A 17,834-nucleotide genomic window follows, 5' to 3' on the forward strand; every position below is an offset into this window, starting at 1 on the left:
GCGTAACCCCAAAAAATCTATTATATTAATATTATTGTATGATACAAAACTATTAGGCCACATTGTTATCAGGAAACACTATTGACTAATGACTTGCAGAAACTATTAGTGTCAAGGTATTTTTCGATTCAGCACTTGTTATCCTAATCGTTTTTCGTCAAAACAGATGTGAGAAAATCTTGTGAGAAAATCTATGTGATGAGTAACTGATATTTTCAATTTATGAATGTATAATAGATGGCGATCTTTTCAATCAAGTTGCAAAGATTTGATACAATTTAAAAATACATGTGTCAGCAAGTCTATATACACAATAAACTGGTTTTGAATGGAATAACAGTGTAATTGTCGTGTATAGTACAATCGCAAATCTTATATAAGACTCAATGAAAATTCAACCAATCTTTTTTGGAATGTCAGAACGCAGTAATTATGATATTTTCAAACAGGAACTATTTTTCCAACAATCGGCAATAGTCCATAGTTTTCAACCGCTAGTGTTTCATCCGGTAGCGGTTGAAACTTTTTGTGTTTATGGCCCGGAGTCTCTGTTATTCGTTCATGAACTCGAAAGGAGAATAGGCCAAGCAACGAAAGATCACCATTCTACCTCTTTTTTGATAGAAAGAATCAGTATTGCTATTCAACGTGGCAATGCTGCTTCAGTACTTGGAACTATTCCTCCTTCACATAATTTTGATGAGATCATGCATTGCCCTAATTTCAGTACGGAACTGAAACCTCTTCGAAACAAGCCGAGATATGTGAATGTTCATCAGTCTCCTATCAAGGTTAATTCACAAGTGATTGATCCACCTTCTTCTCTTTCAGTGCGGTGAGTGGACTCAGGTCATTCTTGCCCCCAAAAAATGAGTTGCAGTCCTCGTGAAACTGGTACCCTTTCAGTGAAAGGGCTTCTTGAAGCAAGAGCCGAATCGATCCCTCTACGAAACCCTTCTTCACTTGGAAGGATCGATCGCAGCTTGAGAAATGGTTCTTATGGAGATTCTGTGAAACATGTTCTTCCTTACGAATCAATAGATAGTTGTGCTTAAAATCTAGAGAAGAAAATTGGATTGGATAATTTAGGAAACACTTGCTACATGAATAGCATTTTACAAGTGGTGTTCATGACGAAGAATTTCAAGAACGAAGTTTTAATGATGAACGAAAACGGGAATGTTTCCTACTTATTCATCAAACTCAAACAACTGTTCATGCAGCTGCAGTTTCGTAAGAAGGTATCATCTTTCCCTCCAACCGATTTCCTGGAGTCTTTGAAGTCCACTAGATACTCGTTAGGATACCAAGAGGATTGTTTCGAATTCTTGGGGTTCTTGTTGAATACTCTTTGTGAGCAAAACAATAGCAAAATCAATACTCCTGACCGCTCTGGACTGAATGATTCCGTACAACCCATCTCGTCTCGTGTTTGTAAATCTTTTGCTGGAAAAATCCTCACTGATTTACTTTGTGGTAAAAGTTCAAGAAGTACCGAAAACTTATGTGAATTTCTGGAACTTCATCTAGCTTTTCCTAATACGACTAATAACCAGTCCGTGCAAAGCTTATTGTTGAATCATCTGAAAATGGAATTTTTAACAGGTGATGATCGACTGTATTGTCAAACACGCGCCAAACTAACTGACTGTTATAAGAAAACAAGTATAGCTGAGGCTCCAGTCAATCTAATAATAACACTGATGATTTTCAAACAAGACTCAATCTCTAACGGAAGCAAGAAACTCTTTGGAAGGTTCGAAATAGATGAACATTTCAATCAGGCAGACCACTATTATAATATTCATGCAGTCATTGTTCACTGTGGTTCTGGCGTTGAATTTGGTCATTATTACGCCTTGGTCAAAGAAGAAACGGACTGGTTTAAGTTTGACGATAGTCGTGTCACGAAGTGTTCTGGTGATGCATTGAATTTATTGTAGCCTCTGGAGACACCCTACATTTTGTTTTATAAGAGAGAGGACATTGTTAGATCAAGATCTTCAGATGATGTGGTGCTGCAGGTTTTTCCGGGTTTTCCTGCAGCTGAAAAAGCAAATGCGCCACTGGAATCAATGAAGTCGCCCTGGAGCGCCAATTAATTTTTATTGTTGTTTTTATTTTATTTTTATCGTTGTTTTAATAAAATCATTCCGTCCATAGTTGAGAAAATAAATAAAAACATGAATCAATTGGAAAAAACATTCTAAACTGAATTTTTGAACAAAAATGATATACGAGAGGACGAAAAAATTTGGTACAACTGCCGAAAAACTATAGTTTTTTGCAATTGTGCTATCAGCATTTTCTATCGAAATTCATATACATTGGGATCTCGGAAACTATGAGATACGAAGATGGTTAAACTGAGCCAAAGTTGCGCATTTACCTGACTAACAATATGCCGTTGAGAAAGTTCTGAAATTCCGAGTATATTCGGAGATATCCGGAAAAACAGAAATTTCGGAAAATGGTTTTATTTTTTTCTGGCTTTGTTTTTCGAACGATTTGAAAATGAACTGCACTTCCACAATGCCACTTTTTCCCTGTTACATAATTGTGTTTTCAGATTTGCTACCGACGTTTAGTCTTCCGGCCACCACCATCAACTTTATTTTTTCTTATGGGCGAATAGAACCAGATTTTATCTTTTCAATTATCATTCAATATCATTCTTTTCCGAAAAATTGGAGATATTGAAAAAAATCAATTCTTGTCGTAATAGGCTTTGACTTTGATGTTTTTAAATTTGACTTTCAATTTGTTACACTCAATGACATTTTGTTATTGTACAAGTCATTGAAATGGCTTTCACGAATGTAGAAAAAAGAGATATGATACAAATTCATTACAAATACGATAGAAACAGTGTAAGGACATCGGAAATGTATTTGAACTTGTATCCCGAAAGATGACAACCACATCGAACTGTGTTCAAGTTATTGGATCAAAATACGGAGATAGAATCAACAATCAAAATTTGATAAATGTGGTGTGTATGAGGTAAATTAGACATTGTGTTATTTTCAATGAAAATAGAATTTTGAACAAATAATAATAATTACCTAAAATGTAAAGACAAAAGTAAATCACAGCAAATGGTGTTATCGCGTTTATAATAACACAACTGTACCCTTCTTCGAATATCATTCATTGCACGATTAATTTCCCTCCTTCTAAATCTTCCAACTCTCTAACAATGCTGTGTTGAAGATCCTCAATATTTTGATATTTCCTCTGACCATTAACTCTATTTTACAGTGTACCCCATAAGAATGAATCCATAATACTTAAGTCTGAGACCTTGCTGGCCACCTCACCGGCCCAATATTCCCCATCCATTTATCACCAAACCTTTTAGTCAGGTGATTAGATACTCGTCTGGTAGTAGCACCATCATGTTGAAACCAGATGTTGTTACAGTTAGCCAAAGGTAGATCATCCAAATAGTCTTCGAAAATCGACATTTAAAACTGGTGATAGGTATATCCATTCAGAATTCCGTCAAATAAATGAGGACCCAAAATTATATCTTTGTAAATTCCTGCCAACCCTTTAATACTAAATCGCACTTGAGGTCGACTTTCTCGGAAATACCTGGGGTTGTTGATGCTCCAAATGTGTTCGTTATTTCTGTTGAATATTTCACAATTCGTAAAAGTGCTTCCATTTCTCCAAATTTTATTTTCCAGGAAAACAGGATAATTAAGTCTTCTTATTATCCAATTACAAAATTATATGTGTTTTTTGTAACATTTTGAACCGCTTTTTTGAGATGTCTCCAAACACTTGTATGACAAATATTCATTTCGGAGGATTTCTCCGGGTTCATGTTCATCTGTAAATTATAAATTTTTATTGAAAAGAACACAATGTCTAACTTATCTTCGACATACCTCATTCATAAAATTTCCTTTAGTTTTCTGGTTCATTCTGTCTTCATATTTTTTGCTTTTCAGACGAACCAAACTCGGTGAGATTTTAATCCAATAATTTGAACATAGTTCGATGTGGTTGTCGCCTTTCGAAATACAAGTTTAAATACATTTCCGATGTCCTTACACTGTTTCTATCGTATTTGTACTGAATTTGTATCATATCTCTTTTTTCTTCATTCGTGAAAGCCATTTTTTGTCAAAAATTCAATGACTTGTACAATAACAAAATGTCATTGAGTGTAACAAATTGAAAGTCAAATTTAGAAACATCAAAGTCAAAGCCTATTATGATAAGAATTAATATATTTCAATATCTCCAATTTTTCGAAAAAGAATGATATTGAATGACAATTGAAAAGGTAAAAAAATCTAGTTCTATTCAAAACAGAAAGAATCCAATGTAGCGCCCATAAGAAAAAATAAAGTTGATGATGGTGGCCGGAATACGAAACGTCGGATAGCAAATCAGAAAACACCATTATATAGCAGGGAAAAAGTGGCAATGTGAAAGTGCAATTTATTTTGGAACCCTTCAAAAAATGAAGCCAGAAAAAAATAAAAACCATTTTCCGAAATTAATGTTTTCTCCGGATATCTCTGGATGGAATTTCAGAACTTTCTCAACGACATATTATTAGTCAGGTTAATGCGCCTTTGCCCCAATTTAACTATCTTCGTATCTCTCATAGTTTCCGAGATCCCAATGGTGAGGATCAAATTTGAAACACCAAGTATTGTTCATTCAACCTATCAATGAATCGAAACGATTATGGAATATCAACTTATACTCACTTAGCACCTCTTCTAGCAACCTCCAATAAACAGAGAATGACGTGCTTCTCGTTCTTTCGCATAATCAAGTCGTCGGTTTCAAAGAGGAGACATTCGATTACTTTTAGGGAATTTTTGCACCAGTTGATGAAATTGCTAACATTGTCCCTGAAATAAGAGATCAGAAATAAAAAAAGGTGAATCGAAATATTTAAATAATACTATCGGGTTGTTTCAAAAGTTTTGTCCGTTTTTAAGATCCTACTTTGAACTGTAATATTTCAGTGACTACTTATTCAGTTCCATCGAAGTGAGCGCCATTTGAAGCAGTGCACTTTTGCCAATGTAACACAAGTCTATTATTTCTGTCAGCATAAAAATTGTGTGATCGGGATTTGATGAACTCGACGAAGGCTCTTTCTGCCTGGTCCTGATTGGTGAAGGTTCCACCGGTGAGAAAGTTATCGAAGTGCTTGAAAAGATAGTATCCATTGGCGAGAGGTCTGGGGAATATGGTGGTTGAGGCCGAACTTCAACGCCCAATTCGTTTAATTTTCGGACGGTGATTTGTGAAACAGCCGTCATACAGTAAAAATGATGTTGTTTGTGAGTTTTCGCCTTTGGGAAGTGCTCATCGATATCCAATCACTGTGTAAACATCTCCTGCTGTCGTATAGGATCCACTTTTTATCACAAGTGACGATCCGATCCAAAAAGGATCGTTTCGGTTGCATAAAAACAAAGAAGACCCCCATCTCGAAACCTGAGAATTTTTGTCGATCGTCCAAGTAAGGCACCCACTTCCTGAGCCTTTTGATCTTTCCAATACATTTCAACCTTTAAAAAACCACATGAGAGCTGAAGCCCAGTTCTTCCACCATCCCACGCAGCGTTTGTTATGGGTACTCTCCACCAGGGTCCGCAAATCCACATCCTTGGTTACTGTAGGTCGACCACTTCGGGGCTCATTTTCGAGGATAAAATCACCGAAACGAAATACCATAATTAACGTCGAACAGCACGTTCATTAAGAGTATCATTGCTAAGTGTCTGTGTAATTTTTCGGGCAATTTTGGCAGCGCTTTGGTACAATTTCAGTTCGCAGAGAAAAATTGGCCAAAAATCACTTGACGACATCAAATAGTAATACGCTGAGAAAGGCAAAAGATTCAAAGTTGAAATGAAAGAATAGCATCAACGTATAGAGTAGAATAAATATTTTATTGAGATATGGAGCTACAAAAACACATGACAATAAATCGGACAAAACTTTTGACAAAAAAATGCACGAAAAAACTGTCAATTCATTTTTTCCCCGAATTTCAGTGATACATTTTTTAGACAGGGTCGGTAGGGTAGCCATGAACTTCGTTCGGGGGAGGGTCCAAAACCAGGGAGGTCCGGGGATAATCTCCCGGAAAAATGTTTGAAGAACGGGGTACGAAATAGAGGGTTTCAAACTAATTTTAACATTTTTCATAATCGAAAAAACTTTATATTCCAAAGAAATCTTTTTGGAGTTCATGATTTTGTAATATTTATATTTCTTTCATGATGAAGCAAAGTAATTGTGTTTTATCCAAATAAAGATAAATGTAGTGCTGTAGTTTGCCACAGCAATAGTTAATATATTAACATTACATAAATGAAATTAACAAAATAATGCATTAATCTTCTATTGCCACTAGCGGCTAGCGTGCGACAGTGACAGTCCAGTCGAAAACCAACAGTGGTATGATAATTTAATGTTTGTAGACAATAATAACGATAACTTTTCTTTCTTTCACCTATTCCATGCTTAATTTATTTTTTAATATGTCTTAAAATTTCGGAGGAGGGGTCCTGACAGGGTTAATTATGCAGATATAATCTTTTACCATAAATCAGATATAAAAATCGAAAAAACACTATCTTTCGCGATTTGGCATTGAGATTTTGTAAGAGTAGGATACATCAATACTGAAATAGAGTAGATAAAAAAATAATATTCACAATCCTGTACCAAAAAATTTGAAAAATTCTATTTGCTGACGTGATTATATTACTAATGCAAGTGTTTATTTACGAAATCAATTATACATTCTGCTCCAAGCAATGGTGTACAGAATACCAATCAGTATTCAATGGGAAGTATGTAACTGTATGTTTGTCAAATAATATTCGTGTGACATTAACAGTTTACTTTCTGATAGAGTGGAAACAAACTTGCGATAATATTTTGGATCAAAACGTTAAAGATTTACAAATTCTCAGTGAACAATTCTTATAATAGTTGTATGTTAGAATTGACAGAGGTATATTTTAGGACAGATTGATTTTTAGGAAAGAAAAGTTTTGGATTTCTTCTTCTGCATCTTAATACAAATAAAAATATGGGAATCTTCAAAAGAAAGTATGGAAGCAATCAATTTCAAAAATACTCCAGTCATTTTAGGGGGCTTGCCTAGAAAAGTGGACATACCCAGCTGTAAATTTATATAAACTTTGTATTTTGACATCATAAAAGTATTCTCAAAATTCACATATGATTCGACGGCCGAAACTTCAAAAATTGGGAATCAAAAGTCAAAAAAACGAATTTTTAATGTTTTTTGCCAATATCTCGTTTCCAATGGGTTTTATGCTAATTGTATTTATTATCAATATTGTAGAGAATTACATTCCCTACAACTTTTGTTTCAAATATTTTTTCATACGTTGAATAGTTTTTGAGATAGAGAGCAGCGCGAGTGCAGTTTAAATATAATTTGAAATCAACTGGTTATCCCGATCGAAATGAGCCTATTTAAGGTCCATAAATTATTACTTAATAAATAATTATAAATAATTTTCATTTTTTTTAACAAATACATTATATTTAAATATTTTTTCAGAGAAAATAGGTATATATGCCGTGCTGAATTTGCAAATTGAAAATGGAAAATTCGATTAATTTTTTAATTGTATGGAAATGAGTGAGAAATCCTAGTTTTTATCAATATTCAACTTTGAACTTTTCACTTCACTTTCCAAAGCCGGTTGAACGATAGCAACTACATTTTAGAGATACTTGTTAGTTTGGTCATAGACTAGTTAAGACTTCATATTATTATTTATATTTCATTGTCAACTATGCTCCTTTTCAACCATGCACATTGTCAACCACATAATGTCATCTCCAGATTCTACTGATTGACAAATTATCTGAACAAACAAATCGGTTGATAATGGAAATGACATTACACCAATATAAATTGAAAGGGGTTTATTTTCAGGGAAGATGATTTGGGATTTCTATATCTACATTTTTACACTAAAATATGGGAAACTTCCAAAGAAAGTAAGAATGCAATCAATTCAAAGTAAACTTTTTACGAAGATGTGAAGATCATGCAAATAAGTAACTTTCAGACACAAACTGGAAGAAAAAGCCTGCTCGAAACCGCTACTTTCATATAAACATTGAATTACACGAAATACTTTCTAAACAACTAAAGCTAGTGAAGTAGAAAGCCAAAAGTTTTCAATTAGGCTAGCCTCATCAGCCTGTTGGTAGTGCTTATATATCACAATGGAAGTCTTTGGCCGAAAGGAATATTCTCGAAGCGACGCGACACCTAGAACGTTTGAGAAGCACAGTGTTTGCTTTTTGTGCTTTTAGGGCGTATGATGGTGTATCCAAGTTTCATCAATCTGCGCAAAAACTATGGTTTATTGCGCCTTAACTGCGCAACACAGCGCGTCCAAAATTTCTGACACTTTGGTTGGAGTTACTGTCAACAGATGAAAAACGAAATTCAATATATAGATAGTAATATTTCAAAAAGTATATATAAATCACAATGTATGTAGAATTCAGTTTGTTAGTGAACACGCTTGAAAAAGCTATTGTGCAGCGAAACACGTGTTGCGGATTTGTTAATCTGTTCTAGTGGAAATTTCACAATAAAGTGTTTTTCAAAATACATCAACTTTAAAATAGTTTTTGAGGTAAGTAAACAACTGACAAATAGCTGAATAATGTAATTGAATTTTATTATTTTTATAGTATTAAGATGGATGCCGTAGCAGGTCCAAGTAATGTACAAAAGAAGCGAAAGTTTATGTCGTTAGAAGAAAAACAGATTGTCTGTAGAGTGTACGAAAATTTAAAAAATACACTCCGTTCAGTAGAAGCTGTAGCCCAGTATTCATTTTTAACGGGAAAATCCCTGTCGACAATTGAACGCACTGTACGTGAAAAAGATGACTGGGATTGTGCAAGCTCCAAAAGTACATTGTCGTGGTAGAAAAAAAATTTAATTGGTCGAATACCAGAAAAATTTTGTACGCTATACCATTCAATCTTTCTTTTTTGAGAATAAAGCGCCAAACCTCTAATCAATTAGGACAAAGGTAATGGATAATGCTCTCATTCGAAAAATGAGCAAAGAGAAGTTGAGGAAAATAATAAAAGAAGATTTAAAATTTGTATATGCCAAACGATCCCGTAAATCTGTCTTAATAGAAAGAGAAGATATAGTCTCATGGCGACGGAGATATCTTCCCTCTATTAGAGAAATGCGTTCTGCTCACAAAATATTTATTATCTGAACGAAACGTTGGTGAATGCTGGTCACACAGTATCTAAGATCTGGCAAGATACTACTGTAACTAGTTATCGTCAAGCATTTGTGGACGGTTTATCAACAGAGTTACGGGGACCAAAGGGTAAAGAACAACGACTAATTGTCGCCCATGTAGGTAGCGAGAGTAGCTTTTTAGACAATAGTGCACACATTTTTTTATACAAAAAAAAAGCGGGAGATTATCACGAAGACATGGACGCCCAACGCTTTGAAGGATGGTTTGAACTATGACCACCAAAAAAGCAGACATGCAGAGTTGGTTAGCACAAAAAGGAATTCCATTTTCCGAGGACATGGTTAAGGCCGAGCTTATGAGTGTCATTAAACAGCATCATGACAGACATCGCCAGCATGTGGTAGATACAATAGCTCGTGCTGAAGGCATCACCATTTTGAGACTTCCTCCTCACCATTGCGAGTTGAACCCGATATAATTAATCTGGGCTCAAATTAAGGGTTACGTAGCTCGTGGAAACGTGACACATAAAATTTCTGATGTCCAACGTTTATTAGAACTCGCAATGGAACGGACACGGAAAGAAGATTGGGCTAATACTGTAGCCCATGTTATCAAGGAAGAAGAGAAAATGTGGAGATTGGACGGGATAGTAGACACTGTTTTCAACCAAATAATAATAGATTTAAATGTGACTGAGGATTCCTCTTCGGACGAGTCAATGGATTCTGAAACTTCATAAGCAAACATAGGTGATTATTTCTTTGCTTTGTAGTTCTCTTTCTATATAAAAGGAACATAATAATTATTTTGTAAATGTTTCTGTTTTTTTTTAAGTACTGTATTAGGCATAATAAGAAAATGTAATCGTTATACCATTTACAGCAGGTAGCGCCACTTATTATAACAATTTTTTCATAATTACCTGTGTTCAAATAAATGAAAATATTATTTTGGTACACCTCTGCAGAGTTGGTAAGAGGATTATCCGTTGGTCACCTCAAGTGCGACGTTGCTAATGAATCATCTTCAATTGAAAATTGTTATAGTATACAAGAGTATGTACTTCTTTAACAAATTTCAATCCTCACCAACTCATTGTGTGACAAGGCAATTCAACAACATTAAGTTGCCAATACCAACGACATCAGTCATAAAGGATTCCATTGTCTAAAAATGGTTGTAAAATGTTTAACCATCCAAAGAATGTAACAGAAGTAAAGTCTTTGCAATGCTTCAGGAAGGCTGTACAAGGTTTTTTAAGTTATAGACCATACTATAATATACAATAATTTCATTATGATTATTCAAGAAAAATATCTTATTTGTTTATTATTTCCCAACATTCTCAGTACTCTCTGTATGACTTATATGTTCTTATGTATACAAACTGACTTTATGTATTAAGTGAAAATTGATTAATTGAAATGAACTTTGTTTTTACATAAAAACTGTATAATAGATTGAGTGAAACTTCGTCCACAAGATTACTCTTATGACAATAAAGTATATTATCTCTCTCTCTCTCTTTCTCTTTTATTCAACAGTGTTGCTATCTTTATGTCGAGGTCGGAAACTTTTCAGATCACCCTCGTATTTCGTACCTTTCAAAAACATATTCAGTTTGCGACTTCTCCACTCATAAACATTCTGAAAATGAAATATATCCTCTGCTCGCAACGAAACGGCGAACGTGCCAGAAAAGTGCAGACTTTCGCTGCGGAAATATCCAATTTACTGAAAGGTCCGTTGTATAAATGATTCACTTACCTAGAGAAAAAAGTTCCCGGTTTGGCTGTGTTGAAGTACTTCACTTCGGCTATTCGTACGAGAGCTTGGGCTACTGCCAGTGACCCAGTTACTGATCTGGTCATAATTTTTTTCGCTTGTTTTTTTTCGGCGTATTCTTGAGCTTGGGCCTTCACAGCGTTTGCGTGCTGAAACAAAATAAAAACAATGAATTATTCTGACGTAATCAGCAATGACAGCGATATACTTCAACTTCGCACGGGTGCAATTCAGAGTTATAATTTTTATCGTGGAACATAGTTCAAGTTAACGGCTTTTCATACTGATCGTAATTCAAAAATAATTCGAATAATTTACATTGAATTACATGTACATAACCTCAATTATGAAACTATTTAGTCGGATAAGATTTATTATGACACCATGCCCGTATATTGAACAACTAATTTGAATTACGATTTAACTATATAATAGTTATACGCTGTTTGTTCAATGTGAATTTTGATTTTTCTCAAGATTTTACAAAGAAATAACATATAAGCAACAGAAAAAAAAATAAAAAATAGAAATATTAATAAGAGCTGAAAATTAAAAAAATTAAAAAATATTATTAACAAAAAATGAAAAATAAAAATTAAAAGATTCCAAACCAAGTTATGTCACGACGTTTCGATTATCAGTATCCACAATCGTCTTCGGGTGATAACTGGACTTATTCCTCCGAGATTATAGGTCATTCGAATGCTTTCACATATCCCCTCTTCCCTCTCACCCCTTGACTGGTTTCAGCGGGAGATGACCGTTTGGCGGGAGTTGGTCGTTTTTCGTTTGATTAGAGGTTTCCATATGTTACGTATATCTCTACGCTAGCTTGACTAAATCAGTATTTGGACAACATATACGCGGCTTCTTTGAATTTTCTCCTAAACCAGTGTTCCTCCTTGTGGATGATTTCAGCTTGAGCCCACTTGATGTTATGTAGATGAGTCCAAACATGCTTTGCTATTTCGGATTTGCTAGTTTCTCCTCGCTGTGTGTGTTTCTTGTGCTCAGCAATGCGAACTTTCCATGGCCTCTTAGTTTCAACGATGTATGATTCTCCGCCCTCTCAGGGTATCCGGTAAATGCAATTCTTGAAATCGCAGTCCGCGTTTGGTGGCCTGGTTTTCGTGAGGCTGCTACGGATAGTGTTTCCAGATCTAAAGCAGGTCCTAATGTTATACTTGGACCCAATCCTTATTATCCTTTCCGTTCATCCTCTGATGTAGGGAAGTACAAGTACTGATTGTGGGGGCTTCTCTTCCTTGTGGAGCTCTTGCTGTTTTCTAGCCAAAACCTGTTCTACCATCACTCTGGAGTAACCATTACGTTGAAGGTAATTTTTGATGATGCCTAGTTCCTTTTCGAGACCTTCCTTTGTATTACAGAGCCCAAAAGCACGGTCTAGTAGAGTCTTGATGATTCCTCTCTTAGTCGATTGATGGTGGTTGTATTTCTGATTCAGATAATGTCCTGTGTGAGTGGGTTTTCGATATACTTTTCAGCTTTTAATAATATTTCAATTTTTGTTTTGGTTGTTGCTTGTTTGTTATTTCTTTGTAATTTCAGTTTTTGTTTAATAAAATTGTTATTTTCGGTTAATCTTTTTAATTTTTTTTTCGGGAATTTCAAATCTATTTATATTATATTTGACAATGGAAGTCCGAACTGATGAAATAAATTGTCTTTGAATTTAAATAACTTTTCCAAATAAATTTTTTGATAATTTCGAAAATAAGGGTAGTTTACTCATGATCAAAATTTTTATTTTTTGTTCTACCTTGTACACCGTTTGGGAATTTAGAATTTTGACAACTGAAATCTGAGTTTCCCGCAATGCATCAATTTTTATCTGAGATAAAAATTTCTGACAAATGTTACCCAAGTTATCCTTATGGTGCAATTTTTTTTAAACTCACTGTATAGGAAATAGAAAGCCAGATTCCAATAAGATAATCGAATTAAATGTTGATTGAAACTTCCTTCTCTATCTTATCTACAAACAAATTTCAACTATCAATACAAAATGCTGAATTTCAGAAATAACGACTTCACATAACCAAGCTCGCGAAACTGCTCCTCTATTTTCCTTATTGTTCCTTGAGATATGCGCGGTAAATTAGGAAATTTCTCATGAAATAGGCGAGCTACTTCCTGTTGTGTTGGGTTTTACCTCCGTAACCAATCATTTGTAAAACTGTTATTTCATGCATTTCCGTTAATCTAACCATTTGTCAGACTCGAAGTTAATGAACTTGAAACTTGAATAAAAATATGACAACTAATGTTGTATCATTCAAAACAAGTTGACAAGATGTTTGAAACTAACGTTGCCACGGAAATTATTTACAGTTTTTTAAAGGATACCATCTGAAAAAACATTGCTATGGTTTTTGCTTACTTTCTTATTATCAATACCTCAACATAAAATAAGTTTTGAGTATATTGCAATAATTTTTTAGTGTATTTTATCGAATTTCGATAACCACATAATTTTGATTTATTTTATCTTAATTGTTGCAATAAACTTGAAAGCGATAACAGTTTTGAATAGAGAATGAAGAGATCTTTCAAACAAAATAGGGGATTGTACCTGTCATTCGACGGGGCAGAAGATAGGGGTAGCGTTTTTCTGTTAAATTATGTCAAATTATAATTTAAATTTGGCGTGTTTCGGGATTTTGTTAAAATATGTTCAGTAACCGATATAATTAATTTATTCCATTTGGTTTTTACACACTGTTCAACATACGTTGAACTGAAATTTATTATTAATTTTTGTAATAGTGAAATCAAGAAAGTTGATGATGTTGTTTTGTTTAATTTCGACCGGGAATTGTATCTTATCGTGGAAAGTGTTGATTAAATTCAGGAACTGATTAATCTTTCTCTTCGAACCGTCAAAACCAAGGACGATATCATCAACATATCTAAACATATCGTTATCCTCGTCATATTACTGCGAAAAGTCACTAAATGACATTTATTGAATTCTGAGATACATATTTCAATTTGAAGTTTTATTTTGGTTTATTAAATTAGTCTTCGATGTTTTCTACACAAGCATTGTCCATGGGTGAAGTTCTTCTGGTATAATATATTTGCGCCATAGTTTCAATTTCTACTTTATTTGGGCGACTTCGCTTGAAAACGTTAAGAAAATTGTAGGAGCCACTATGACTATATCGAAACTTTATTATCCCCGGGCTTTATTTCCCATATTTTAATCATTTCATCTGAAGCCATTTGACTACATTGCCATCAGTACCTTTGATACAGTTGTTGATCATGTGTTTACTAAGGTCTTTAAGATCAAGAAAATCAGAATATTTCAACTGGTTCACGGTTTTGCTGTTTTTTTAATTCTGTTCGATCTTGCTCTCCGCATAATATTCATCCACTCCAGCACATAATTGATACTAACATGCTGTTTTTCCCGTTCTACTTCTATAAAAGAATGTCCCGATTCCAAAAACTTTTGTTCAATTTGATATCCAGTGCATCAAGGCAGTGCCGATTTCATTACTTCCTCTCTTTCCATTTCTTTCAGACCATAATAAGCAATAAGCCTCATTAGGTTGTCTGGATTCATATATACATAAGCTGTAGATACAAGGTTTTCTACAATAGAATAACAGAGATTCTGCATTTGAATTTGAAGCACGCTTCAAATACCATCGGCCTCAGCATATTTTATATCCTATTTTATCATCCTAAAAAATGTTGTCATTCCAAAAAATCCAGAAGTGAGTAGGAGGTTTATCACACATGCAAGAATTGAGCGTTTCGGACATGCTTTAATAGAATTCAAATGGAATGAAACTATCAGCGAGATTCAAACAAATGCCGCGGGCATAAACCAACTTGCCGAATATATAACATATTCCTTGAGCTCACTGATCAAAGTTCAATTTCCAATAACAAAATTACATTCACTAAATAAGCCACCAGTGCAATGGTATAATGAAAGCCTTAAAAAAATGAGAAATAATTTAAAAGCGACTAAAGTAATATGTGGTGTTACAAAAGATCCAGTTGACTATAAAATATATAAAATGATGAGAAAAAAATATAGAGAAAACCTAACAAAAACAAAAAGAGACGCTTATGATGATTACTTGATGAATTCAAACAACAGAAGTTGATGAATTATGAAAGAAATCATCCAAACAGAAAAAGTAATGATAGCTCGATTGAAGTAGATGAGTTTGTTTCTTTTCAAACATAGCTGAAACAATTATAAAAACGCTTCCAGTTTGCGATTTAAATTATTCTAAATTATTCGAAAAAATTCCAACCATCTTGCAGAACTCTTCATATAAAAAAAACATCTTGCTGATAGATAATTTGGAATCCAAATAAAGCCTTTTTGTATTCTTCTTGCAACTCCATTACAGGAAACATGTCGATATTCTGTATTACAAAGACAAAATCTTCGTCTTTGGTCTTGTTGTCTTTTATCATTCGATGTGAAAACGCCACCCTTACAACCTTCACAGGCTTTATTCATTAGACCATTACTTATACTCAACGTTTTTTTTTGAAAGAAGTTTTGGCAGACTCTGCGTTTTTTTCATCTTTCATAAAATAATATGCTCTGCTACACTTTCGATGTTTAGCCAGCGGTACGTTTGCTCCAGGTTTTGCTGGTGGTTTTCGATCTACAAATTTCAGAATAAAATCCTTTTGTCTTGAATAACTGGAGAGAGCCCAAAAGTGTTTGCAAATTTAAAGTCTGTTTTCTTCATTAAATATAGGGTGATCCAAAAGTACTTTGACAAACTTCAGGAGGTGATTCCTCACAATATTCTAATATGAATTGTCCAAATAAATAAATGTCCGGAAAAGCTTCGTTTCCAAGATACAGGATGTTGAAGTTTTATTTTTATTTTCGTTTTTTTCAAATAACTTTTGAAATACTGAGCTTAATTAAACGAAACTTGGTAATAGGAGGTTTTTGAGGTGTCAAATTCGACCTGATGTTCTTATTGCTCTCACTCGTAGGGGGCGCCAACTACACGTCTTTTTTTTTAAAGATCCATAACTTTTTTGGGCGTACTTCTAGCACATTTTCAGTAAAAAATCGATTCCTCTATCATATCTATGTAAATAAGCTACCCCTGTTACTAGTCGCTGTAAGCAACCGTTTTCTAAATATTTGGACTTGAAAACTTCAAGTCGATTATTTGATAATCGATGCATGTTGAAGTTATTACGAATATTTTGCTTTTCTCACAAGATTGCTTTGGAAATGAATTTGACGTTTTACTCATTTGAAGAGGTCATTACTGTCGGGTACGTTCCTTTATGACATCCATAAGCGAAATAGTTATTTTTGTATCAAGGGTGCATTTTATTAAAACAAATACTGATTGTATATGTTTTAATAAAATTTGCAAAAAATGTCAACATTTTATTTTAGGAAATTTTGAATATGTAGAATAAACTAAAATAAACGAAACTGAATTGTATTTAAATAAATTTTTGGAAGTGTCCACCTTCAGCGAAGATACAGGCAGTCAGTCGTCTAGTCATTGAATCTCGTACCCGCTCAAAAATTATTGGTGTGTTTCTTATTGTTTCATAGGCGTCTACTATTCGGTTTCTTAGATCCAGAACCAGAACCAGGCGTGGTGCCCACGCCTGGTTAGGTTCTTCTACACCCCTACCGATCCATCGATTTGGATAGACTGTGTTAAGGAATTCCCTGGCTACAACGCTAAAATGGGCCGGAGCCCCATCATGCATAAACCATATGCGGATACGAATTTCTAATGGTACATTCTGAAGTAGTCCCGGCAATTCATTTTCTAAAAAGTGTCTGTAAGTTGCGCCATTCAGTCGGAGCGGAAGAAAGAAAGGACCTATCAAGTAATTATCAATTAATGCCGCCCATACATTTACAGAAAATTGATACTGATAATGCCTTTCACTAACTGCATGCGGATTTTCCAGAGCCCAAATATGGTTGTTATGAAAGTTTGTGATAGCATTTCGGGAGAAGTTTGCCTCATCCGTGAAGAGTACTTAAAGTACAAAGAGTACAAAAACCATTGACACATAGTAATGCGTTGGGGAAAGTCTCGTGGCAAAAGAGCTTGTACCCTTTGAATATGGTATATAAAATTGTTGATGATGGATAATTCCCCAAACTGTGGACTGAGTAGAATTGACAGCTTCAGCAATTACTCTTGTGCTTGTTTCTGGATTCTCCTCGAGAGCGTTCAAAACAACTTCTTCCAATTCTGGGGTTCGGACTGCTCGTGGTCTTCCAATAATATCAGCTGCCCTCTTAAAGCTACCTGTTTCTGCCAAACGACGGTGGAGACTAGCAAATGTTGGAGCTGAAGGCAGTACTCGATTAGGAAATCGCTCCTGGTAAATATGTCTTGCTTCGCGCGCATTGCCATCCGCAAGGCCATAAACGAAATGCATATCGGCTAAATGAGCATTATTGTTTAAATAATCCATTTTTTCAAAATACGTGTTTTCTACTCCTACTTACGGAAACTTCAACAAAACGTCTAATTGTCACAAAATATGTAATTACCAAAACTACTCACAAACGTCAAATTTATTTCCGAAGCATTCTTGTCAAAAATGCAAAATATTCGTAATAAATTCAACATGCATCGATTATCAAATAATCGACTTGAAGTTTTCAAGTCCAAATATTTAGAAAACGGTTGCTTACAGCGACTAGTAACAAGGGTAGCTTATTTACGTAGATATAATAGAGGAATGTGCTAGAAGTACGCCCAGAAAAGTTATGAA

At 34.5% G+C, this 17,834-nt stretch overlaps 1 protein-coding gene across 1 annotated transcript in view; it reads right to left on the minus strand.

Annotated features, from left to right (window-relative positions):
• The window catches only part of LOC111501916 (GAS2-like protein pickled eggs), a 125,068-nt gene that overhangs the window by 36,045 nt on the left and 71,189 nt on the right, over positions 1 to 17,834 (minus strand). Inside the window, exons 3-4 of the mRNA XM_074174127.1 lie at positions 11,043 to 11,209; positions 4,731 to 4,877 (exon numbers count right to left, since the gene is read on the minus strand). Of these exons, the coding sequence (XP_074030228.1) occupies positions 4,731 to 4,877; positions 11,043 to 11,209 (314 nt within the window). The remainder of the gene's footprint in view (positions 1 to 4,730; positions 4,878 to 11,042; positions 11,210 to 17,834) is intronic.

The sequence above is a fragment of the Leptinotarsa decemlineata genome, unplaced genomic scaffold (genome assembly GCF_025532065.1).
Source record: "Leptinotarsa decemlineata unplaced genomic scaffold, Ldec_3_MD MMD2_tig00000505_RagTag_RagTag, whole genome shotgun sequence".
NCBI classification, from domain to species: domain Eukaryota; kingdom Metazoa; phylum Arthropoda; class Insecta; order Coleoptera; family Chrysomelidae; genus Leptinotarsa; species Leptinotarsa decemlineata.